This window comes from Peromyscus maniculatus, chromosome 1 (assembly GCF_049852395.1).
Source record: "Peromyscus maniculatus bairdii isolate BWxNUB_F1_BW_parent chromosome 1, HU_Pman_BW_mat_3.1, whole genome shotgun sequence".
In the NCBI taxonomy this organism is placed as follows: domain Eukaryota; kingdom Metazoa; phylum Chordata; class Mammalia; order Rodentia; family Cricetidae; genus Peromyscus; species Peromyscus maniculatus.
The window spans coordinates 31676702-31703820 of NC_134852.1; the positions used below are offsets into that span (position 1 = coordinate 31676702).

Consider the following 27119-nt stretch of genomic DNA (forward strand, 5'->3'; position numbering starts at 1 on the left):
TACTCTATGCCACATATGAACATCATAATTTTGTTGTTTGTTTTTGCTTTTCTGGGGACCGGCTGCTACACAGCTCCCAAATAAATCACACAGAGAGGCTTATTCTTAATTATAAATGCTCAGCTTTGCCTTGGCTTGCTGCTAGCAAACTTTTCTTAACTTTAAATTATCCCTTCTACATTTTAAAAGCCTCTGGGCTTTTTCCTTTTCTTACTTCTGTAATCCTTCTTTCACTCTCACTCCATGGTTGGCTCTGTAGAGGGGTGGCTGTCCCCTAGCATCCTCTGCCCCTTTTTCTCCCCTCTTGCTCTTTTATTCTCCTTCTATTAATCTTCTCTCCGCCTAGCCCCACCTATCCTTTCTCGTGCCTTGCTGTGGGCTGTTCAGCTCTTTATTATATCATCAGGATTTTTAGACAATTCAATGTAACACAGCTTCACAGAGTTAAACAAATGCAACATAAACAAAAGTAACACTCCTTAAAATCATATTCTCCAACAATAGTGTGATTGTTTCTTGGGAAAATCCCACTCCTCATTGGGCATTTTACTTTCAGAGCATAATGAAGATGATTTTGTATAAGAGCAATGATGCTTAGTTAGATTAATGATTTGACTGAACTTTCTGAGCCAGCCTAAAATATACAGGTGGCTAAGACAGGTAGTGTAGATGACTACGGAAATAGTTTGGGTTATTCTGCCAATTGATCCAATAAGAGACACCAAAAAGACAAATATATGCTAGAAGTCACCTTCCCCTGGTTAGATTTGGGATTTGCAGAGGATGGAACCTGAAAATGAGGAAGTCTCATGCATTATAGACCCATGGATCCTGCCTTTTGGAAAACAGGCTGATGATTAAACAAGGCTATTATGTCTCTACACTCAAGGTTATGCTTGAGTTCCTCGTTCATGTAGCTTACAGAATTAATCACAGGCCCTGGGATGTAGCTAGAAAAAGCAAAGTTGTAAAAATAAATTAAATGCCCCTATCGTATGTAAACAAAGATAGACAGCTGAACACAGGGATAAAGTTTGTAGGTATCTGCTACACTGAAATCACAAACAGCTTCCTGCCAATACAAAAGGAACAGGCTGAAATATACATGGCTTCCTTAAAACTTTGTTAACCAGTTATAAAAAGTCATTGCTTTGGGGCAAAAATGTTATGGAGGGGAAATTAACATAACAAAAGATGTTAAACTGCTTGTGAGGTTTAAGAAAAACATGTAACTTCTTATCATACTGTGATTTCTCTATGTGTAAAGATTTTCATTTGTTTTTGCAATACATATAACTTCTGATTATGAGGTAATCTTTTCTTGTGTAGAAAACTTTGTCTCATGATGTATAAAAAGGGTAAGAGAAAAATAAGGAACATAGAAGGGGAACATCAGGAAAGAAGAAGGGAAACAGCAGGGAAGAAGAAGGAAAACAGCAGGGAAGAAGAAGGGAAACAGCAGGGAAGAAGAAGGGAAACAGCAGGGAAGAAGAAGGGAAACAGCAGGGAAGAAGAAGGGAAACAGCAGGGAAGAAGAAGGAAACATCATTGAAGTAGAAGGAAACAGCAGGGAAGAAGAAGGAAAACAGCAGGGAAGAAGAAGGAAACAGCAGGGAAGAAGAAGGAAACATCAGGGAGGAAGAAGGAAACAGCAGGGAAGAAGAAGGAAACAGCAGGGAAGAAGAAGGAAACAGCAGGGAGGAAGAAGGAAACAGCAGGGAGGAAGAAGGAAACAGCAGGGAGGAAGAAGGAAACAGCAGGGAAGAAGAAGGAAACAGCAGGGAAGAAGAAAGAAACAGCAGGGAAGAAGAAGGAAACAGCAGGGAAGAAGAAGGAAACAGCAGGGAGGAAGAAGGAAACAGCAGGGAGGAAGAAGGAAACAGCAGGGAGGAAGAAGGAAACAGCAGGGAAGAAGAAGGAAACAGCAGGGAGGAAGAAGGGAAACAGCAGGGAAGAAGAATATAACACAGGAGAAAAAGAAGCTGCAGAAAGAGAAAAATGAAATGAAGAATTAAGCTTTGACCCCTCAGATAATAAGTCCTGGCTGTTAATGCACTATCACCAAAGAAACACATCCTTGCTTTTTTTCTGACTTCCTGAAAGCTGGTTCTTCAGCAAAACTGTCCCTGTGGATACTTTGGCATGGTCACTCTTGTGGGACTGTCTGCACCTTAGAGTTGTTTGGCATTATGTCTCTGTGAGAACTGCCACATGGAGGGAGTGACACTGTTAGTGCCAGAGCTCTGGGGAGGAGAAAACTGTCCAGCATCCAGCTGCAGTGACTGATGCCCAGCTCCACACACATGGCTCCTGGCATTGTTACAGCTTTTCTGTAAGCTATGCCACTGCCATGGGCAAGACAGAGACAGGCTGACTCATTTCCTCCCCAGTTTGTCCACATCTGTCTGGGGTAGGTGAGACCCGCCTATGGCCATCCTTGTCTACCTCAGCCTTCTGCAGGGATAGCACCAACTCAGGGCCAAATTCTCAGCTGGAGAGCTGAGAGAGCATGTGGAACACCAGGACTGCCAGCTCCCTCCAGTTCACAGCAGAAGACACCCACACAGGCCATCCTTCCTGAGGGACGTCTCCTGAGTCAGGGCTCCAGGCCCAGCATGTCCCAGTGTACTCACCCTGCCCAGTCCTGCTGCCCAACAGAGGTCATAAATCTGCCAGAGCATCTCTTCACATAGCCCAAGGCCTGTAGAGATGCAGCTGCAGGGAGAAACTTGTGGCAGTGATACAGAAAGACCATTATGTGAAACTGCCAAAGCACATGCTGCCCTCAGCCTGGAACCCACATCCTCTTCCCAGGGAACAGGAGCTCCACAAACCTGAATTCCTTAATGGAAGGCAATCTGGACACCCAGGACCCCTGCCCAAAAGACCAAAGATTCCATAGCCTCTAAAATGCTCCTGGCCTTGAAGTGATACCCTCCATTAAGAACTGTGGAAGTTCAGTTTTAAAAAGACAAAATAGAGTATTCAAAATATTCTTGAAAGACAAAAATGTAATTGGACACAATTTAAAAAAACCAGGGCAACTATCCCACATATAATAGCTAAATAAAAATAATATTTAAAAATAATTAAAACTAATAAATAAAAATAATAGTAGCCTGAGCAACAATGTGGGAGACTCTAAATCAAAACATAAAAGCACAGTTAGAGAGGTAGCATGGAGAGTCAAAGCCCTGCCACACAAGCCTTGCAACCTGGGCTCGAAGAGAGCTGGCTTCCCAAATTATCCTCTGATCTCCACATGTGCACCATTGTGCAGAAACACAAGTGTCACTTATGCACACAAGCAAATATCACACACACACACACACACACACACACACACACACACACGTACGTTAATAATAAGTTAAATTTCAAAAATGTACAACACCAAAGAAAGGACCTAGATAAAAACACTAGATAAAAAAGAAGTTCCAGGTTCGCAGGTTGGCAGAATTATTACTGTGAAAATATCTATATTACCAAAGGTGATCTAAACATCAGTGCCAAATAGGGATCAGAATTCCAAAAATATCTCTGTGACGAGAAATAGAAAACACTACATTCTCACAAAAGCAAACAAGACCCCAAAGGCAAAGGGAACCCTGAGCAGAAAGAGGAATGCTGGAGGAATCACCATGCTCCATGTCAAATATCCCTAACAGCAAACCTAACAACACGGTATAGTTACTTGTAAGACACAGACATTCAATCCAGTCCAACAGAACAAAGGACATAGAGATAAACTGAGCAGCTACAGCTGATCTGTGACCAAAAATACATTGCCCCAAAATACATCTGAGTAAAGACAGCCTCTTTGATAAACATTTATGGGGAAACTGAATAGAAGAACAGAACTAGGTCCCTATTTGTCATTTGCACAAAAATCCACATGAACTGAAACTTGGAAACTGCTGAAGGAAGAAACTTCAAGATACCTGCAGCAGCAAGGACTTTCTGCAATGGATTCTACTGCCTCAGAAATCACCACAAGAATTGGCAGATGAAGCAGGACAGTGGTGGCACATGCTTCTAATCCCAACACTGAGGAGTCAGAGGCTGAGGATCTCTGTGAATTCAGGCCAGCCTGGTCTACAGAGAAACAAAACAACAAAAAACAAAACAAAAAAAAAAGAGGCAGAAAAAGAATTAGGACATAGGATGCATGAAACTGAGCAGTTTCTGCACAGCAAAGGAAACAACAGAGTGAAGAGTCAGCCAGAATGCGCAGGAAGGTTGCCAGATACACTTCTGACAAGGAATCAACACATAGTCTATAGAAAGAGTTCATAAAGGGAATCAGGCCAGGCAGTGGTGGAGCACGCCATTAATCCCAGCACTCAGGAGACAGAGTCAGGAGGGTATCTCTGAGTTCGAGGCCAGCCAGGGCTACAGAGTAAGTTTCAGGAAAGGCACAAAGCTACACAGAGAAACCCTGTCTTGAACCCGCCCATACACAAAAAAAGTGAATCAGATAGCAAGAGAGCCTCAAATCATCGGACCAATAAATAGAAAAAAGTACAGAGCAGAGTCCTTTAAAGAAGTGCAAATGGGGAGTAAACACATGAAAAATTCAGTGTTCTTATCCACCAGGGAAGTGTGAATCAAAAGTGTACATGACAACTGTCAGGTGATTCTCACCTACCTCCAAGTTCACTGAGAAAACCTGTGTCAAACACACACACACACACACACACACACACACACACACACACAGCCAAAGACACACACATAAATAATAAACAAATATGACGAAACTGTGCCCACAATGCAGGAGACTCAGGGAGAAGACCTGTGCTCCACTTCCCAGGACCTTTCCTTTTGCTCAGCTGCCCCACAGCTGCTTGCTAGGAGCTGCTACCTCCTCCTGGCCCCTTTTCTCCCTTTGAGACTCACCAGTTCTCAGCCTGCTCCCCATGAGGATCTCTCCAACCACCACACTGGCTGGGAGATCCAGGTGACTTTATTCTTTGGGACTCACCAGTGCCCTGTCAGCTGTCTAACTGGGACACTCGAGTTTTCCTACCCAGCCTGAGACACAGGACCAGTTCACACTGCCAGAGAAACTTCTTCCAACTTTCTCAGCCAAGCTGATGCAGACCTTAGATTATAGCTGACAACCAGAAAATCTGGAAAAGAGGCTGTAGCCCCAATACCATACAGAGAAAACCAACATCCTAATCGGCTGTGAATTAACTCCCTCTTGAACACTGTAAACACCTCTGCCAAGTATAAGAGGGCCTTAAACAAAAATGAAAAAAAAAAAAAAACCTCAATGGATGATCAACTCCAGATGGACAAATCCCAACTTGGAAATGAAAATAACACAAATAACCAAAATATCACATCTCTACAAAAAAAAAAAAATAGCACCCCCATCATAACAGCCACTATTGAAAGTGACTTGGAATATCTTCCAAAACAGTCAAACAATAAAAGAACAGTGAAATAACAAAGTCAATACAAGACATAAAAGTAGAATTTAAGAAAACCCGAACAGAAATGATGCTGGAAATGAAAAACGCAATAAACTGTTTAAAAAGCTCAGTTGAGTCAGACAAGTTGGTGCACAACTTTGATTCCAAAAATTGGGAGGCAGAGCCAGGAGGATTTTTGTGAGTTGAAGACCACTCTGGTCTACATAGTAAGTTCCAGGACAACCAGGGCTACATAGTGAGACGCTGTCTCCAAACAACATGAAATGAAACAAAACAAAATTCCTTAGAAAGCCTCAACAAAATCATGGGCCAAGTAGAAAACAGAGAGCAGGGAATGGAAGACCAAGTAGAGAAACTGGATCATTAGGAAATGTCAGGAATTTAACCAAGTGTGAACAGGACATAGGAGTTTGAGGATACGACAAAAACAACTAGTCCCAGGGTTAGAGGATAGGAGAAAGAGAAGAACTCCAAAGTAAAGTACAATTCATCAAGAAAAAGAAAACAAAATCTAGTTTTAAAATGTGTAAATGCAGACACCCACAGCCAACGACTAGGCAGAGCCAGAGAGGAAGGAAGGATGTAGGAGCCAGAGGGGTCCAGGACACCATTAGAGTAGGGCCCACAGCTAAGCAGGGCTCATAAGGTTTCTAGAGACCGAAGAGACAAACGTGGCCCCTGTGTGGGTCTGAGCTGGGTCCTCTCCATGTTATGGTTCTGCAGCTTGGTGTTCTAGTGGGACTCCCAACAGTGGACATGGGGTGTGTCTGGCTCTGCCCCTTGTGGTTGGGGCACTTTTCCTCCATGATATGAGGGTTTGTGCCCAGTCTTTTGTATCTTGTTAGGTCATGTTTGCTGAATGTTCCTGGGATGCCTGCTCTTTTTTTCCTTCCTCCTCCTATTTTTTTAAGATTATTTATTACATACAGAGGCCAGAAGAGGGCGCCAGATCTCATTACAGAATGTTGTGAATCAAGGTGAGTCCCAGGAATTGAACTCAGAACTTCTGGAAGAACAGCCAGTGTTCTTAACTGCTGAGCCATATTTTCAGCTCCCTCCTTTCTTTTTAAAAAGAGAAACAAAGGTGGAGTTGATCTGAGGGAGAAGGAAGATATGAGGAAGGATGAGGAAGCATGTAGGGAGAAGAAACTGAGCTTGAGGTTTAATGTATGAGAAAAGAATAAAAGTTTGTAAAAAAGACAGCAAAAAAAAAAAGTGGGAAAAGGTTTCAAACAGACATACCTCCGAAGGAGATAAAGAAATAGTGGATAAAAGCACATAAATAAAAAGTTCAGTATCATTAACCATTTTGGAAATACATAGTAAAATCACAGTGACATCTCCACTGCTGTACCAATTTCTAATGAAAGCTAGATAGATATTCAAAGGTTCCCTGGGCAACTTGCAGACAGCTATAAAGGCCCACACAGCATCTGGAGCCTCCTTGCAACACCTCACAGATGAGCTGAGATCTCATAGTGAAGGCCAGATAGAGACATTGGGACACACAGAATATTTCCCTCAGACACATAATCTCAAAGCCTGGTGTGCTTATTATGTTTTTGTCTTCTTGACAAAAGCCAGAGCCATTTGGGAAGAGTGAACCTCAATTGAGAATATTGAGAAGCACTAGGAAAACCAGAGAAGTTAATCTTGCTGGGTAGTTATAACGTGCTTTCTGCCCAGAAGGCTGGGAATGGAGCTGTCCCAAAGCCCAGGTGATCTCTGAATGATCTGTAGGGCCAGGCCATATCTGGCTCCCACAACCTCCAACAAGCAGGACCAGAAGTGGTTAATAGTCTAGATGACCTCTGTGCTATCTACATGGCTAGGTGATTCCTAAGGTACTCACATATAGGACTAGAGATGGTTAATAACCTAGGTGACCTCTGTGCTCTCTGTACCAAGAGACCACACCAGATCCTCTCCTAGGTCCTTAAGATAACACACATGGTCTATCTACAGAGCCCAATTTCATGGAAGAACTGACTTGTGCCTTGAGAAGAGTTTCTATGTAATCATGTCTCCTTGTACACATGGAAACTTTTTTATCCAAATTGTACTGTAAATCGTCTCAAACGATCTGACTGGAATCAAACTCTTGAAGTCTGAACCATCACAGGCTCCTGAGTCCTGTTGAACAGGATTTCCTTCTTGCCACACATAGATCATTACTCTGTGGGCCATGGCATTTGCAGAAACCCCACAGCCTGTAGATAAGTCTGTGGAACATTTTCTTGATTTAAAATTGATGTGGAAGGGCTAAGCCCACTGTGAGGAATGCCAGCCCTGAGCAGGTGGTCTTGAGTTGGATAAAAGAAGAAGTTGAACAAGCCTTGAGAACAAGCCAGTAAGTAGCAGTCCTCCATGGCCTATGTTTCACAGTTCCTGATATGACTTCCCATCAGAGGACTCTATACTGTAAGACAAAAGAAACCCTCTCCTCCCCAAGTTACTTTGGTCATGGTGTTTCTCACAGCAATAGAAAGCTAAAACTGAGATACCTGATTCCAACCAGTCCCAACACCTAGAGGTTCCTCCCACAAGCCTACTCTAATATTCCATCTTCTTCCCATGTCTCTGAGGATGCTACTTTACCTCCTGACAGTCCCTTCCCTCCTGGTGTCACACAGAGGGAAAGACAGGGTGGTCACAGAGGACTTACCTAGACAGATGACATCCCAGAAAGGTCAAGAGGACATGGGCAGATCACAGCCACAGCTCAGCCCACACAGGAAGTTAGCAAGTCTCCCTGAGACTATTCATAGAATGATGAAATCCACATCCTCTCTTTAGGACACATAGGTCAGCCCTTCCTGCACACCCAGGACATGAAACTTCTAATTCCTGGATCAGACACTTGATTGGTGACACCAGTGACAGTGGTCCCATCCCCTTCCCTGTCATCATTAAGCTGGTTCCTTTCAGCCCTCACAGACATCTCTGTCACCTTCCTGCTGGGAGTAAATTCCACCTTCCCACAGTAGTGAGAACAAAGGGCAGATGGGCTCAGTGTGTTTTTGTGTCACAAGAGGAAATCCACCATTGGGTTTAGGAAGCACAGGGTCTCCCTCTGTTGCTGACAGGGACAAGGACAGGACATAGAAGAGGGCAGTCCTTGGGTGACCTTTGTTCTCTCAGATCAAGGATTCCTGATTAGCATTTCTACTCAAAGAATGTTCTAGAGGACTGGACCATAACAAGAGAAAGGGGTAGAGGAATGGAAGGCCCACATTAAGAGGGAAGAGGTTGGGCAGAATCAGGGGTACAGACCTTGCCCTCAGCTGAAGTGAACCTGGGAGATGCTGCCTCCTGAAAGGAAGCTCAGCATCCAGGGAGGACAACAAAGCTGACACAATAGCAGCAGGGTGTGGGAGCCATGCTGGAGTTGATGCTCTTCTCCATAGACAGAGAGAATTGCAGTTCCTTACAACCCCATTGTGCACAGGTGTGTCCTTTGGTGGTCCATTGGCAGCGGCTCTTAATCGCATAAGAGGGGACCATTTCCTGGAAGTGTTGGGAAGATGGAAACACAGAGACTAGCTGGGTCTCCTAGGGAGGACAAGAGCCTAAGAGGGGACACAGGGCTTTTAGTTGGGGCATCAAATGAGATGACACAGAGGGACAGAGTTTCAGCAACAAGCTCTCCCTGAACAGGAATTGGTGTGGGCAGGGAGTGTCTTCATTTGCTCTCTTTTGCTGTGATAAGGACCATAACCAAAAGCATCTTGCAGAGCAAAGGGTTTATTTGGCTCATATATCTCAAGTCACAGTCTATTGAGGGACGCTGAGGCAGGAGCTGAAGCAGACACCACAGGGGAGTGCTGCTTATTGGCTTGCTCCTCATGGCTTACTCAGCCTACTTATACACGTGCCCTGGGGTGGCACCACCCACAGTGAGCTTGTCCTGCCCTCCCACATCAATTGTAAGTCAAGAAGATGCCCCCATAGACTGGCCTACAGGACAATCTTATGGAGGCATTTTCTTAGTTGACATTTCCTCTTCCCAGAAGAACCTAGTTTGTGTCAAGTTGACAAAATCAAAACAACAAAGAACTGATGAATACAAGGAGAAGAAGCATAAGTAATCCCATTCTAAGTTCATCACCATTGTTTTCTGTAGTCTGAAGACACGGTTCACAGCTGGTTGTGGGTAACTCTCCACATAAAAACAATCTGGGGCATTAAACATTGTCCTTGGCTTCTAGCAATGCTCTGGACCAGTCTTTCATTCACCCATAGGTGTCTGAACCTGGTCCAGGCAGCATTTTCAGTGAAGATCAGACTAGTCCTCTCCTCACATGCCAGAGTTCCAGGAGACAGGAAGACAAGACAGGAAGGACATCTAGAGGGTGAGGTTGGGAAGCACCATGGTGGGAACAGCAGGGAAAGGTCAAAATAAAGACCCAGGGTCTAGATGAGAAGGTCAAGGAAGGTATCCCACAACTTACATACACCCAAAACCTTCTGAGTGTGAGCAGGGATCTGGAGATTGTGAGTGGTGAGCTTTATGGACATCTAAAGAGAGAGTTCCATTCAGAACAAATTAGAAGTCCAAAGGCAATGAGGGGAGAGAGGCAGTGTCCTTAGACTTCAACCCAGTAACATGCAAATGCACACACACACACACACACACACACACACACACACACACACACACACCCCAAAGCTGAGTAATGAACATACCTTCTTAGAACCTGCAGTCCATCTTTTATAACAAATATAAAGGCCCTGATGTTGATGGCTGTCTTAGGATTTCTATTGTTGTGAAGAGACACCATGACCATGGCAACTCTTACCAAGGCAAAGCACTTAGTGGGGTGGCTTTCACTTTCAGGGATTTAGTCCATTATCATCATTGTGGGAGAAGTTAGGTGCAGGCTACATAGTGCTGGAGAAGTAGCTGAGTGTCCCATATCTTAATGTGCAGGCAACAGGAAGTGTTCTGAGATTCTGGGCATGGTTTGAGCATATATGAGATCCCCCAAAGCTTGCCTCCATAGTCAATAACTTCCTCCAACAAAGCCACTCCTCCTAATAATGCCATTCCCTACAAGATGATGGGGACCAACTACATTCAAACTGCCACAATGGGTTTCTCTTTTTTTTAATATTAGTTTTATTTTAGCAGACCTCTCCCACTGCTGCCCTGCCTCTCATTAATCAATACCACATCATGTTGCCTAAGGGAAGAACGTGCTTCTCTTTGTCCACAGTCAGCCAGAGATGGGTATGCTTTTTACTGGTACAAAGGGAAAGTTCTAGGCATCAGGCAAGAAAATGCACATTAGTAAAAACCACTCGTTCAATTAATCCAGGACCTGCACACAATGGGAGAGAAACAATATTCTGTAATGCATGCTGCTCCAGTATGTCATCCAGACACCTGTGCAGCTCCATGTACACCACCAAGAATGACTACATGTGACCTCTGGATGCTGGGTGGGATTAATTCCACCTCACACACAAGACTGACAGCGTGGACATTGCCCAATTCCTCTTTGCATTTTGCTCCCATGTTAGGGTTTGAGTGTTTAGTGATGTGGTGACTAAAGAAACTCCATTTTATGCTAGGCATCCATCTTGGTACCCAGTAGTCATTTGTCTCTGACTCCAGACCCTGGAAAAAAAGTTCCCAGGAACCCTGTCTCAGTGACCCTCCCACCCTGAAATGCACAGCTGTGACCATCTGCTTGTTATGACTAAATTATTTTCTGGCTTCTGTAACTTGTTTATGCAGACACCTGAAAATTATTTTGGATCACCTTCATCACTTCACAGAACACACCACTGTTTGCTTGCTTGAACAGATATTGAAGGTCTTCTTCTGTTTTGTGCCTTTAAAAATCCTTCCCTCACTTCCCTTCTCATGGCAGTTCAAGTTTGGCTCAGAGATTTTTGTCCTTCTAGCAGCTAGGAAATAAATATTTTAATCATGATTAGACCTTTCTCAGGTGCCAAGGACTCTAGACAATTAGGAGACAAACTGCCAAGATCAGAACCCCTATTAGAATCTCTACAGTGAGAGCAGGACCTGTGGAATGGTAACTCAAAAGGGAGATCATCTTCAGCCAGACCCTTGGGGTTCCCCCGCCAGCATGGCCCACAGAAAGATCCTGTGGGAGTCAAGAAGGGACTATCTGAGAGATCTATAGCTTCATCACAGTGAGGTGAGAATGTGAAAGGCCTGGCTCCAGACCTCTGTTCCAGATTCAACTTCAGGTGACCATGGAGAGCTTGTATCCAGGGTTAGAATTTGACTTCCTGTTAGAGCTGGCAGGGAACAAGGCTTTACTGACTGTACAAGACTCATAGTGTGGAACCAGCTGTACACTGCCAAGGCATATGCAGTTAGGTAGATCTCCCGGGCATCTCCTTCTCCTGAGTCTCAGTGGACAGGTGCCAGGATGTAAGCCAACTCTTCTGATGGGTTTAGGAGACTTCACAGGAAGTTCATGTTTATGGGCATGATATGGCCATAAACTCATGAAATCACAGCAGCACAAGACCTGTGTAAGCCTGGCCCATCAACAGCACACTATGGACCAGATAAGAGCTCGAGAAGCCACACCCCTTCCTCAACTCATTGGTAATAAATGGCCACCAAGGGATAGGAAATTATTTTCTTCAGTGCTTAATTTCCTATACTATAGGAACTACACAGGTTTTTCTTGATCAGTGTGTGTGGAAATTAACCACCTCTCCATCCATGCTCATGTAAGAAACCCTAAATAACACAGTGTTGAACACACAGACAAAGATGGAGGCCCAGTGAGATGGATGCCTACTAAAAGCACTTGCTGCACAGGCCTGACCACCTGAGGTTAACCTCCAGAACTCATGTAAGGATGAAAAGAGAGGACCAACTCCTGAAAGTTACCATCTGACCTCTGCACACTGTGGTACACACCCACACTCATTCACACCCCCTCCCCCATATATATATATACATATATATGTATATATATAATAAATTACATATGCATACATGAAACATGTAGGAGGGTAGCATTTTAGGAAGAAGAGTTCAGCAGGACTGGGAAGTGATGAGAGAGTAATGGGGTTGTATGTGACCAAAATACATTTGTATATGTGTGAATGTGGGATTGTATCAAACAATGAATTTTAAATGTGTTTTAAAGCAAGTCTGCAATTCTCTTCACTCTTTGAAGAAAAAGAGAGATAACTAAGGACACAAAAGGGACTCTCGACTCTTCCTCTGAAATTTTGAAAAAGAAAAAAAAAGAATAGATTACAGATTTACCTCCTTAGGCTTTCTGTGAAGCAAAAGGACATAATTTTTTTATTTTTTTTAAAGGGCATAAAATATTTTTAAAGATTTTCAAATGTGGACAATTAAAACTACAAACTGAATTGACAACATACAGAACAGAAAAACATTGGTAAGTCATCTATATGGTACAGCTTTTGTGTTCAGAGTAAATAACTGCTACAACTCTGGGGGAAAAAGTGATCCCTAAGTCATCAGGGAAATGCAAATTAAATCTACTGTGAGATACTAGTTCATCCCTGGTAGACTGGCTATAATCAAAATAACTGACAACAAATGTTGCAGAGGATGTGGAGAATGAGGAACACGTATTTACTGCTGGTGGGTGTGAAAATTAATAGAGCCATTATATAGAACTTGTGGAAATGCTTCAAAACATTAGAAAATACAACTAGACTCAGATATTTTACTGGGAATATACCCAGAGATCCTGTACCCTACCATAAAGATATTGGCACCCGTGACTGAAGCTGGTCTATTCAATATAGCAAGGAGATGGAACCAATCTAGATGTCCATCAACAGATGAATGCATAATACAAGTCTAATGCATGTACCAAATGAAATTTATTCATCTCTAGAGAAAAATGAAATCATAAAATTTACACTAAAGTGGATAGACTTAGAATGTATATTGTTAAATAAGATCACCCAATCTCAGGCGAAAAACCACATGTTCTTACTTGTGTGTAGATCCTAGCCTATAAAATGTAGGCATGTACACATGTAATTAAATATGCAGAGGTATGGTACAACATATAAGAAGAGGAACATGAAAGGGTAATTTTACAGAGACAAAACACTCCCTAGTGAGTTCACATACATGCTGTACTGTGTGTGGATTCCCTGAATGCTTGCTCTCTCAATATGGAACAAGGTTTTGATGTAAAACAGGTTTTAACAAGCAATATCCACATGTAACTCTGTGCTGCCACCTTAATGAGAGCCCAAATTTGAAGTTATGTTTTTCATCTTTTAAATGTCCCTGTACAATGCAGTTCTTGTAAGTGCTACCAACTTAGGGTGCATTATTCTTTAAACAAAAAATCCAGCTATAACAATTATAGTGAGCAAAGGCTTCCAAAGTATGGTTAAATCATCATGATTGGAGAATTTTTGAAAATTCCAGGAAATGCTGACTTACTGCCCCTGAATCTCAAAGACAAACACACCAGGAATTACCAACACTGAAAAGTTTGCAGTGTTTGGTTTGGTTTTCATTTTAGGTTGTAAGTCTAGAATGTGATATTATTAGTGAATGAATGTACTTTGCTTTAAAATTTAAAGGTGGAATAAAATGATTCTCGAGTTAGCATAGGGCTTGGATATTCCTACCCTGAAAAGATATTAAAAAAAAAAATCTATTAAAAACACATGGGAAAGTGGGCTCAACATCATCAGTCTTCATGGAACTGCAGATCAAAATGGCAGTGAATCTCACTTCAGCTATTCTAGATTGCAGTAAAAATCTACCTAGATCCTCAAAGGTGGCTGCTCACTGGGACCTTCCTAGGAAACTTGGTGCTCAGCTTTTGTAGCTTGGCTACCATCCTTGCAGTAGACCAAACATGAGCTGCAGGTCTACTCATGAGCAACAGGGGGCGACAATAAACCACATAATCAACAGGAAAAACTGCTTGAGGTGTGACCCTACCTTGCAGCCTTGTTTCCACCCCAGTTCCAACAGGCCTAGGCTCCCTCACATAATCATTTCCTTTGTCACTGAGACCCCCACTCTGCAAGGAGACCCTATGTAGTCCCCTGCCTCCTCTCATCATCTGTGAGGACAGACAGGGAGATCACAGGGCAATCTCCAAGGAGAGCAAAGACAACCCAGAAGATCAGATAAGGCATGGGCAGACCTGAATCACATTCATACAGCAAAGGAAGTTGGGGGTGGAGGAGTCTCCCTGGTGCCCTCCATAAGAAGCCGGAGCACAGGGTCCTCTTCCTAGGACACACAGGTCACCTCCTCCTGCACAGCAGAATATGAACCCCTGAGATAACCTGTATTCCTTCATCAGACACCTGACTGGTGACACTAGTGATGACAGGTCTGGGCCCTCCACAGGCATCACTGGACCTTTTCCTGCCCCTAGAGTAGACTGCCACTCTCTGCTGGGAATAATTCCCACCTTCCTTGAGCATTGAGATCACAGGACAGACTGGGCTCTGCTAGGTTTTGGGATCTCAAGGAAAAACACTCTTGGCTATAGGAAGTTTAGGGACAAGGCCCTGGGGTGAGCTGCTCTTCTCTCGGGATACAGGATACTTCTCAGCCTTGGGGCTCAAACTATGTTCTAGAACACTGAACAACAAAGGAATAGAAGGATGGGAGGCAGCACTCACAGAAGAACAGAGCAATGTACACACATAGACTCAACCCACAGCCCATCTGACTCCAAGAAGTGCCCCCCTCTGGGAGGAGGCTGAGGTCTGGGAATAAGCACAGAGCAGACACCAGAGGAGCCCAGCATGGCAGCAGTCTGAGAGACAAACCTCCTCTCCAGAGGAAGAACCTAGTCTACAGTAGAGACCATGGAGTTCACCTCAACCTCTCTCCACAAAGCACAGCTCTTCTGGAGGGGATTCCTGCTCACAGGTGAGGAGACATTCCTCGGGAGTAGAGAGTTGGACAGTTCATAGACTGGATGGGGTCTTCTGGGAGAGGGAAAGAGCCTGAAAAATGACATCATGCTCTGCTTGAATCCTGAGACCATAAGGAAGCTCACAGTGGATGGGAATTTGGAAGTGGGGAGGAAAAACTCAGTTGTTCCCCATTGTAGATTTATCAGCACTGGCCACTGTGTCCTGAAGACTCAAGTTGACAACTCCATCAGGGTGACTCTCCAAGTAAAACTCAAAGTGGGCGAGTAAACAACATCCTCATTATAGGACCCCGAGGAACCTGCAAATAAACCCCAGGCTCTGAGCCACTCATTTATTCACATGTATCTGAGCCTGTTTGAGGTAGAGAGGTTTAAACCAAAATCAAACTAGTCCTCAAAGAGCTATTACTATTGGACAGGAAGACAGAGCAGCAAGGACATCTAGAAGGTGAGCCCAGGGGAGGACAAGCACTTCAGAAGAAACAGAGCAGGGAAAGGTCAGAAAATGAAGGAGCGGAGTCTTTAGAGGAGGAGGTCAGACAAGACATGCCTACACTCACCATAGATTCTGAGTATGAGCAGGGATCTGAGGGCAGTGAGGGGTGAGCTGTGTAGACACTATGAAGCCAGTTTCATACAGTGGAAAGATTCAGGGGTATTCAAGAATGGGGGTGATGCTGCTGACCTCACCTCAACAGGACACACACACCAAGGCTGAGAGTTAAACACTCACATTTCAAATTTCTACAAAAGCAAATGTCCTAATAATGATTGATTTTTTTTCTCTCTTCCCTCTTAGTCTCTCTTTTAACCTACTGGACCTCTCCCACCGCTGCCCTAGGCATCACTCTTGAAGCAGTTCCACTCAATGTTGCTGTAGGGAATGACGTTCTTCTACTTGCCCACAATGTGCCGATTGATGTCTATACATTTTCCTGGCACAAAATCATTGGTCGCGTGGGGATCACGATAGCCAGCTATCAAAAACACTGGGATTCAATAAGATATAAACGTGATTACACTGGTATGATTGAAATGTTCATCAATAAATCCCTGCTCATCAAGAATGTCAGTAAGGATGACCCAGGAGACTACAGAGCAGCAGTGGTTTTGGGGAACCAAACTAGTGGTCTTCTAAAGGTGAAGTTTCATGTATACTGTAAGTAATTCTCTGTAACCTCTGAGTCATGGGTGGACCTAATCCTGCTTCACCTATAGAGCTGTCATTCCTGGATGACTCTGTGTCATGGTCCCAACATTGTATACAAACATTTAGTAAAGGACACACAGTGGAGAAAACGGCAATAAATCAGGATGCCTCACTTGAATCCACCCTCAGAGAAGAGGGGTTGAGGTAACTGAACCCAGATATGTGAGACTCTACCCAGGGTTTTAGATGCTTATTATGAATATGGCCTTGAGGAAGACCCTTCATGACTGAGGAAACCATGAGAGTCTCACAGAGCAATGACCACCCCAATAGCTTTGCTCAAGAATTCCATGCCAGACTGGACCTGGAATCCCAAAATGTTTGTAGACTGGGTTGGAATTTGATCTCCTGTTGGAGCTGAAAGGGGACAATGATGGATTGTAGACTGGGAGCCTGCTGACAGTCAGCCTCTGAGAGCCATGTCTGAGGTAGGTCATCTGGTCATCTCTTCCTGAGACACAATGTGCTCAGGATAGGTGGAGAGGCAGGAAAGGCAATCAGCCAGCTCTTCTGATGGTCTTCTGAGACCTCCCAGGAAGGTCATGAACCCTAAAGAGATAGAAGGAAAAGTGTACAAATGGCAGCTCTTTGCCTCTGTGGGTCCCGCCTAGGGATTATTTCCTGCAGGCAAACACTAATAGACACTGCTTGGTGGAAGGTCAGGTTGTTGTTCACATTTAAGGTTAACTTTCAGGCATGGCAATGATCATTTACCATGTGTCCTATTATAGGGAAACTGAGACAGGAAACACAGTCACTGAGTCAGGGTCACATAGGTTGTGGATTGCACAAGGTTTCTGTCCATAGCCACATCTTCAGCCTCCCCACCAAGAAAATGGTACTAAGTGACTTTCACTCTTTTAGACCATTTTGTGGAATCAGGACCCCCTGATTCATGTCAATCAACATCAAACACCTGACAAGAATGGCCCACCTGTGGCCCGGTCAGACCTAAATGTCAGCTGTCAGGTTTTTCAAGGAAGCTAAATTGGAAGACTAATCATAACCTGTATATAGGAAAGCCCTGAACAGCAAAGGCTTGGAAGGCTCTGGTTTATACTCAGCAGGGGAGGTCAGTGTAGCTGGAGGGACTCAAACCTTGTGTCTCAAGGCAGGTAACGGGTCAGTGAGGACCAGGAGATAAAATGAGGTCTCTGATTCCAAGTCTTGAGTCTGACCATCACCAAACACTGCAGCCCAGTTCACTCATGAGAAAGTCCTTGCTTCTTCCATACACAGCACAGGAGGCCCCATTATCTCTGAGCACTCAGCCGCTTCATCTGCCTGTAATTTGCTTCCTGACTGATTCTTTAAGGATCTGGGTTGGCTGGAAGTTAAGAGACTGTCTCTGGTTGTAAGAGGCCTTTGCAAGAATCAGAAGTACCACACAGGGCAATCATCTCTCTGTGGTGAGCACAGCACTGCCACCCAAGCCCAGCAGCACAACTGAACATTCCAGTCCCATGGATGGTGAAGACTCAGTAGCATTAATGTGTGAGGCTAAGACTCACAATACAGCCTACCTGTGGAGGATAAATGGCCAAAGCCTCTCAGGTTTGGACAGGCTGAAGTTGTCTGTGGACTACAGGATTCTCACTTTACTCAGTATTGTGAGGACTGACACAGGACCCTATGAATGTGAACCTGGAACACAGTGAGGGACACTGCAAGTGACCCATTCACTCTTAACATTACTTTAAATATTTTCTGTTTCATCCTGGCCCCAACTGCCTAAATACAGAGGGCTAGAGCTACCTTACTCAGTCCCAATCCCCTTTGGTTCATGAAACAGATCTAATATACAGATACCTAGGCTGCCAGGGCATCCTGGCCCAGCCCAAGCAAATGTAGACAGGCCCAACATTGATCTTAAATGTGCTCCAGGGACTTCTGCCTAGAGAGGCTCAGGGTGATGGAGACAGGGGACATGTTAGACTCATTCTCACTGCACACAAGAGTGTGCAGTGGGGGTATTTGTGTGTTGTGCTTTAGGTAGATCAGGGCTTGTGCAGGCTGAATGAGTACACTTCTAATATGCACCTCCGCTCTGTATAGGACCTGCTCAACTAAGATTAATGTACAGCTCAAATAGATAATATGTCCTTTTACAGACCAGGATTTCCCCTTCCCTCTGCTGACAGCACATATGACTTTATTCTGTTTGTTCCAGATGATCCAGATGTCCCGCTCATATCCCCCTCAAATATTCGTTTCCATTGATGGACAAACCTCACATCTTCTGTCACACAGATGCTAACCCACCTGCACAGTACTCTTGGTTTGTCAATGGAGAGCTCCAGTCATCCTCCCAAGAGCTCTCTATGTTCCCAACATCAATACTAATAATAGTGGATCTTATACCTGCCTCGTCTATAACTGTCACGGTCCTCAGTAAGACCACAGTCAAGAACATTACAGTCCTTAGTAAGTTGATCTCTGAAATATCAGCATCAGGTTTGGAGTGGAGTTTTTTAGTTTTCTGGGAAGGTGCAGAAGCATTTCCAGCCCATGTCTATGGGAGCAAGCAAAACTCAGTCTTCCCCCAAGCCTCTGCTCCATCCCTATGTCTTATGATCTCCTGTTTCTTTGGTTTCTGGCTAATAGGGATGGAGCTTGCAGTGTGAGGAGGAAGTTCTCCCAGTCTTTAAAGCCTTAGGTTGTGTAAGGGACTTTCCATGGTTAGGATAACCTCAAATCAAGATTTCTTTCTGTGCCTAACACAAGCTTTCCTGTCCTCTCCATTTTTATTTCATGACCTCCACGACCTACAAGGAACACACAGGGCTTTCAACTGTGCTCACATTCTTATTCTCCAAATTGGAGGAAAATATTCCCCACAGATGGGGACTAGACCTCTGCTCACATATCTGCTCCTGTCTCTTGGGTAGGGTGGCTGGATCAGCTCTGACACAATGGAATGGGAAGAGTGGGTGGAGAATGTGTCTGTGAGCCCTGTTCTGAGTCAGGGTGAACAATGTCTTTGACAGTTGATGATCTTCTTTTGCTTACTCTTCTCAAGGTTCAAAAAACAAATGTCGGCTGTGTGTGGTGGCACACATCTTTGATGCCAGCACTGTGTGGGAAGAGGCAGCTAGATAGTGGGTTTGAGGTCAGCCTGGTCTATATAGCAAGTTCCAAGCAAGTTAGGACTGTACAGTGAGACCCTGTCTCAAAAATTATCAGTACCGAGCATTAGAGTGTCAGGCTGTGGTCAGCACTGTGACTATTCACTTACTTCTCTGTAGTATTTAATCCATATCCATGGGGAAAGAAATACAATTTTTTCTACAAACAAAAATTCTTCAGTTAGAGATTTCTCCCTGTCCTGAGGTCTAGCCTTTAACACTGTTAAGATTAGTCCCATGACATCTTATTTAATTAAAAAGAAACATCTTAACCCCATGACAAATTATTTAATTAAAAAGAAACAGAAGACTGTTTAATAAACGATGGGCATGACTGTTCACACTCACAGAAAGTGTGAGCAAGAATCCCCATAAATATCATTAGGAAATACATTTTCCCCTACAATGAGATTTCTGAACAGGTGGGTTGAAGAGGCTCCCAGTGTGAAATGTACACAAATACCCTGAGTTAGGGTCTCTGTGAGTGATCTTGATGGAGTAAGATTCAGTTCTCTTCTTGCAGATCACATCTTCAACCCAAACATGTGATCTTGCAGAGGACCACTTCATTCTATGGATCTTGGGAGCTGTCTGAGATCTCTGAAGGTGACAGACTCTCATCTGGCCCCATCCCTTGTTTATCCACAGATCCAGTGACTACACCATCCATCCAAGTCAACAAAACCATAGACAAAACCCTGACCTCTGTGTTCCTGAAGTGCCTGTCAATCGACATTAATATCTCCATTCATTGGTTCTTCAAAGGCCAGAGTCTGAGGATCACAAATAGGATGAATCTGACTGAGAACAACAGCACCCTCCAAATAGTCCCTGCCAGGAGGGAGGATTCTGGGGACTATCAGTGTGAAGTATCCAATCCACTCGGTTCCAAGAAAAGTGACCCCATCCAGCTGGATGTAGTAGGTGAGTGACCTCTGTTCCCCTTTTACTCCATAGTGTTGTAGGTGGCGGCAGTTTCTTTATTATCAGAGTGGAGAATGGGTAAAAGTCACAGGGAGAAAAACATTGTTCAAGATACAAATACAGCCAGCTTGCTGATGGATGCATGTTAATCTCATGATAACACACCAAGCAAGGTCAGCACAGTGCTGCATGCCTTAAACCCCAGCACACCAGAGGCAGAGGCAGTTGGACTCTGAGTTACCAACCACTATGGTCTTGTAGCCAGTTTCAGGTTAGCCAGAGCTACATAGTGAGGCCCTACTCAAAAAAGAGAGCATGAAGCAGGAGGCATAGAAGTACAAGACCACTCAACTGAATATACCAGGCTCTGCTGACTCCCCATAGGAGACCTTGCCTTGAAGGAGGTGGGAATTGGTGGTGGATTGGAGGAGAACGCTTTGGGGTGGGAGGAGGCAGGACAGGGGAATCTGTGATTTATATGTAAAATGAATAGAAAGTATCTTAATAAAAAAGAAGCACAAGGCCACTCCAGATTACACAGTGAGACCAGGTCAATAATAACAATAATAGATGTCAATATAGCAAATAAAAATGCAAAGTGATTAAGAGTTTAGGGTGTGAGTTAGACACACATACCACCCTCAGAATCTAGTAAAATATTCATGGCATTCTACACCCTATACCACACAATCAATTTTTCTTTAGATTATTTTCAATACCTAATATGAATACTGCATTGACACTAGTCTTATTCTGTTGAGTACAAGACAAAGATAGGCAGAATCATTGTAGACATACTTTTCCAAGTAGTTTGTTTCCAAGATATTGATCCATAAATATAAAACCCATAGATAGAAATGACCTGTACTGAGTTTCTTCCTATGTTAGCTTATTTATTCATTTTGAATGGGTATTCCCCCTTATAGTGTGTTGAGGTCAGAGGACAATTTGTTGGGGCCAGTTTTGGGGCCAGGGAATTGAACTCAAGTAAGTGAGCAAGCCCTTAATCTGCTAAGCCATTTCACTGGCCCACATTTGTTTGTGCACTTATTTCTGTGTGGCAGTTTGGGGTAGGACTGGGAGGGAAACTGCAGGCACTCTTCCCAACTGAGCCATCTTGGCGGCCCATATACTGAGTTTCTTTTTCTCATGCTCCTTGAACAGACTCTTTTCTAATAACTGTATTTTTTGTGGTGTGTAGTAGTAGTAATAATAGTAGTAATAATAATAGTAATAGTAGTAGTAGTAGTAGTAGTAGTAGGGTGTGTGTGTGTGTGTGTGTGTGTGTGTTTGATTCTTAACTATTGAGCTATTTCTCCAGTTCCATAAACAAAATACTTGGAGAGATAGCTCAATAGTTAAGAGCCCTAGCAGCTCTTCCAAATGAGAGTGGGTCAATTCCCAGCACCCACATGGCAGCTTATTACTGTCTGTAACTGAAGTTCCAAGGAATTCAACACCCTCTTCTGTCCTCCTCATGTAAAAAACATGCTTGTTCTACAGAGACATATAAGCAGCCAAAAAGGCCCATATGATGCATCTGGCATCATAACAAAGACATCATTTGAAATCCAATTTCAAGGTGCTTTCATCCTGTCTCCTAAAAGTCTGATGACTTTCAGCTCTGATCCATTTTAGGTCTTTGATCATTGTAGAGTTGATTTGTATATGTTTTTAGGTGAAGGCTTAACTTCATTCTTTTACATAGATATTACATCTTCCCAACATCCCTTGTTTCACTGATTTTTCTTCCAACATTGTGCAGTGTTAGCAGCCTGATCAAAACACATCTGGTCACAGAGGGTCAGATGGACAGCAATCATGCCTTCCAAGTTCTGTAACTCAATAGGACAACTCTGTTTCACACCAATTAATTCAAAAGAGCCAGCAGGAAATGAATGTTTTTAACAAATATAAAAATTGACAGATGAAAAGGTGGATATGCCAACTACTCAGATCTGACACACATTATAATATATATGCAAAACTGTGCCTCTTAAATACACACATGATCATTTAACTAATCTTTAATTTAATCATGGCCAGTGTGCATGAGCAGTTCTGGGCTTTCCAATTCCATTTCACTGATGTGTATATTTGCTTTTATGTCAGTAGTAGACTATATTGATTGTTGCAGCTTTGTACTAAAATTATGAAATCATGTAGGATGTCCTGCAATTTTATTCTTGTTTTTTTTCAAGATACTTTGAAGGCCAGGTATGGTGGTGCTTGCCTCTAACCCCATCTCTTGGGAGCAGAGACAGGTGGATCTCTGGGAGTTTGAGGCCACCCTGATCTGTATAGTTAGTTCCAGGACAGCTAGAATGAACTTTTCTATTTCTATGCAAAATGCCACTGGTCTTTTGATCTGATATGCATAGAAGTGATAGAGTACATTCAGGGATATTGTCATCTATTTTAAAAAAAAGTCTTTCAGGCAATCTGCCTATGCCTGTAATTCCAGCCACTCAAAAGTTGAGGCAGGAGTACCAAAGTTCTAAAAGTACTTGCCACATCCAATTCAAGGCCAGCCTCATTAATTTAGTGACATCCTGCTGTGGATATTGTTCTGTATAAATAAAACACTGATTGGCCAGGGGTCAGGCAAGAAGTATAGGAGGGACAAAGAGTGAGGACAATTCTGGGAAGTTCAAGGCTGAGGCAGGGAGACACTGCCAGCCGCCACCATGACAAGCAGCATGTGAAGATGCCGGTAAGCCATGAGCCATGTGGCAAGGTATAGATTTATAGAAATGGATTAATTTAAGATACAAGAATAGTTAGCAAGAAGCCTGCACAGCCATACCATTTGTAAGCAATATAAGTTTCTGTGTTTACTTGGTTGGGTCTAAGAGGCTGTGGGACTGGCAGGTGACAGAGATTTGTCCTGAATGTGGGCCAGGCAGGAAAACTCTAGCTACAACATCCTGTTTCTAAATAAAAATTAGAAGGCAGAGCACAGAGTATAGCTTAGTGGTAGTGCATTGCTTACAATGCACAAAGCCCTGGGTTCAATTCCAGTACTGCTGAACAACAGTAATAATGAGATTAAGTCTTCCAACCCATTAACCCCAATGGCTGTCATTTCTTGTCTTCTTTCATCATCTCTTATTTGGTAGTTTTCTGAGTGCAAGTCTTTTATCTCCTTGGTGGAGTTAATTCTAAGTATTTTATTCTTTTTGATGCTTTCAAAAATAAATGCTTTTTTCATTTCCTTTTCAATTGTTCACTGTTAAGGCTGGGACTATTGCTCAGGGGCTGAGCTCATGCCGGGCATGCAAAAGGCCCTAGGTTCAAGCTCCACTATTGCCAGGAAAAACAAAAATCAAATTGTTCATGGTCAGTAGTAGTATACAGAAATACAGCTCACTTGGGCATGTTCATTTTATTAGCCAACCAATTTACTAGATTTGCTCATTTAGTTCTGAAAACTTTCTGTAGAATGTTCAGGATTTTCTATGAACAAGTTCCTGTCATGTACAGATACCTTTAACATCTCATAATTGGGTACCTTCATTTCATTGTCTAGCCTAATGACTCTGTGTAGCACTCCTATGAGTGTCTTGAAAAGAAGTGGTCACAGTAGTGTGGTGGTATTCTAATTGTACTGAAATGTGATTTTGATTATATGTTAATAAATAAAGTTGCCCGGGGGTCAGAGCTATTAGAACCATAGACAGAGTGTGGCGGTGGTGGCACACGCCTTTAATCCCATAGATCTCTGTGTGTTCAGGGCTACAGCCAGCATTGGAGACATATGCCTTTAAGACCTGGGGGCTGTACATACAGACAGTGACGAGGCAGTCACGTGTTTGGGTTTACAACCAATGAGAAGGCAGAATGACTATGAAACGACTTACACACAGGGAAATAGCTCTCTTTCGGGAAGCTGGAACCATGGCAGGAGGAAGGGTGAGATTTTAGCTCTGAGCTCTGACCTCTTGGCTTTCTCTTTTATATTGGTTCTGTGTTTCTTATTTAATAAAACGGTTGGTTACATCTACATCTGGCGCCCAACATGACAAGAATCCATTAAAAACCGCTTGGCTTGGCGGCAGGTCTGCTTTCCCGCAAGGGCGGCAGGCTGGGCGGCCCCCTAGTCTGAGCAGCTGGCTTCCTAGCCCGGGCCTAGGTGTGCTTGACCTCAGGCCGGACTAACTGTGAGATGCTTGCTTAAAGCCTGCTTGCTTAAAGCCGGTGCTACAAACAACTCAGGCCTGCCCTGCTGAACAGGACCCTGCCTGTAAAACCAATGCACATGGTCGGAGCTTAAGGAAGCCAGAGCCAAGCCTTGACTCGGCTCAAGAGGGAACACGTGGCTGGATTTACAGATTTACACCTAGGACACTAGGTGGCTGTTTTGAAAATCCCCTCAGATTTCTACTGTTCTATGCAGATTTGGTAAGTCACGACATATCAGATATTTTAAAGGAAACTATTTAAAAGAGAATTTTTTCACATTAAAAAAAAAGGGTTTTATGTGTACATTGGAAGAAAATTGGGTTTTGTTAGAAATTTTAGGCAGTCTGACAATGGAACAACTATATGAGAAGATTAGTATTGGTGGAATTATGCAGTTTATTACTATGCTAATCCTCATTTTAATATTTAAAAAGATAGTCAATTTAAGTGCCAGGATAACAGCTTTAGAAAAACTTGTTAAACCTGTAAAAATTCAGACAGAAGAAATTAACAGTGAAGTTGTTTCAAGTCTGGATCATAAGGTTACAGAAAGAAACCCTGTTTTCACACAGTCACCCTTAATTTATCCTGTAACTGTACAGCAGATGCCTGATCAAATGGCTACACAAAATATTTCGGATCCAATTGAAATGTTGGATTTAAAAAGGTTTAAGGAAGCAATAGTATCTTATGGCATGCATTCCCCATATGTAAAGCAAATGTTAAACTCTTGGTCAACATATAATAGGATTGTACCACAGGACTGGCGGGACCTTGCACAAGCTGTTCTGGAACCCAGCCAGAGACTTCAATTTCTGACCTGGTTTAAGGATGAGGCTAAAAACATAGAAAAACAATGCAGGGATAAAGGAATACAAGTTTGCCAGGATCAGCTTATCGGAGAAGGCCAATATACTTCAGTACAAACACAATGTTTATATGATGTCCAAACCCTAATTTTATGTTGAACAGCAGAATTGAATGCGTGGGTCAGAGTTGAGGAACCAGGAAAAAAATCTGAGTCATTTACAAAGGTTATGCAAGGCCCAAAAGAATCTTTTACAGATTTTTTTTACAAAGACTGGCTTCAGCAGTAAAGAGAATGGTCTCGGATTCAGAAGCTAGTAAGGCAATAATTGAATCTTTGGCCTTTGAGAATGCGAATGCAGCATGCAAAAGAATAATCAGGCCGTTAAGGGCAAGATATGCACCTTTGGAAGATTGGATTAGAGACACAGTTAGTGCTGAGGCTGATGAGCATGATGATATGTGGGTAGGAGAAGCAATTTCAAAAGGTTTGAGGAATGTTAGATGTTTTGGATGTGGAAAGCAAAGACATTTGAAAAGGGACTGTAAAAAGGTCATTCCTAGAAACAATGTTTCTTCAAGGAACAATGGCAACAGAATGCCCCTTCCTTCTGGAGTATGCAGAAGGTGTGGTAAGGGAATACACTGGACCAACGAATGTAGATCAACAAAGGACAGACAGGGTAATCCTTTGCCTCAGGCTTCAGGAAACTCCCAGAGGGGCCTCATGCAGGCCCCCATAGCAAATCCAGTTCAAACCTTTCCTGCAGTTGTAGAGAAAATCCCTACTCAGAGCAACTAAATAACCAAATGCCTATTGGAATAAATCATGTTGCTCGGGATAATGAAACAGAGAGAATAGAAAATTAAGGAGAAAACATAAAAAATTTTTTTGGCAAACTTCTATTAATGTACAAAGACCAAAACTAACAATAAAAATATATGATGTTTTGTTGACTGGTCTGGTAGACACAGGTGCTGACATTACCATAATTGCACAAGAATTTTGACATCCAACTTGTCCTCTTCAGAAGATAAATGTTCAACTGTTAGGAATTGGAACATTATTTCAAGTGAAACAGAGTGCAAGATGGCTCAAATGTATAGGTCTAGAGGACAGAGAGGAAAATTAAAACCATATGTGGCTAACATAGCTATGAACCTGTGGGGTCGAGACTTGTTGCAACAATGGCATACTCAGATTAACATCCCTGCAACCTCAGAAACATATCATAAACTATCAACTTGATTCTGAGAGCAATTTTAGAAGATATTATTCTAATGAGTGGTTACCAGCCATCCATATTATACGAGAACAGGGCACAACTGATGATCTTCCAAAAACACCAACAGCTCTACCTTTAAAATGGTTAACAGACAAGCCTGAATGGGTTCAGCAATGGCCTTTAACAACAGAGAAACTCCAGGCTTTAGAAGAGCTGGTAGAAGAACAGTTAAATGCTCAGCATATTGAAGAATCAACCAGCCCTTGGAATTCTGTATTTGTTATTAAAAAGAAATCTAGTAAACG

The 27119-nt window shown here is 43.0% G+C and overlaps 2 protein-coding genes across 18 annotated transcripts in view; both read left to right on the forward strand.

Moving 5' to 3' along the window:
- The window catches only part of LOC143273511 (cell adhesion molecule CEACAM5-like), a 386206-nt gene that overhangs the window by 194731 nt on the left and 164356 nt on the right, over positions 1–27119 (forward strand). The window lies entirely within an intron of this gene.
- LOC121826732 (cell adhesion molecule CEACAM1-like) overlaps positions 15036–27119 on the forward strand; it is a 56129-nt gene continuing 44045 nt past the window's right edge. For 6 of the 7 annotated variants that reach the window (XR_013051854.1, XR_013051855.1, XR_013051851.1 and 3 more), the window contains exons 1-3: positions 15036–15333; positions 16140–16499; positions 20324–20599. Coding sequence is in view for 2 of the 7 variants with exons in the window: in XM_076573649.1 (XP_076429764.1) it covers positions 15270–15333; positions 16140–16499; positions 20324–20599 (700 nt within the window). In the remaining 5 variants the exon portion in view is untranslated. The remainder of the gene's footprint in view (positions 15334–16139; positions 16500–20323; positions 20600–27119) is intronic. The other variant, XR_013051869.1, reaches the window with a different exon arrangement.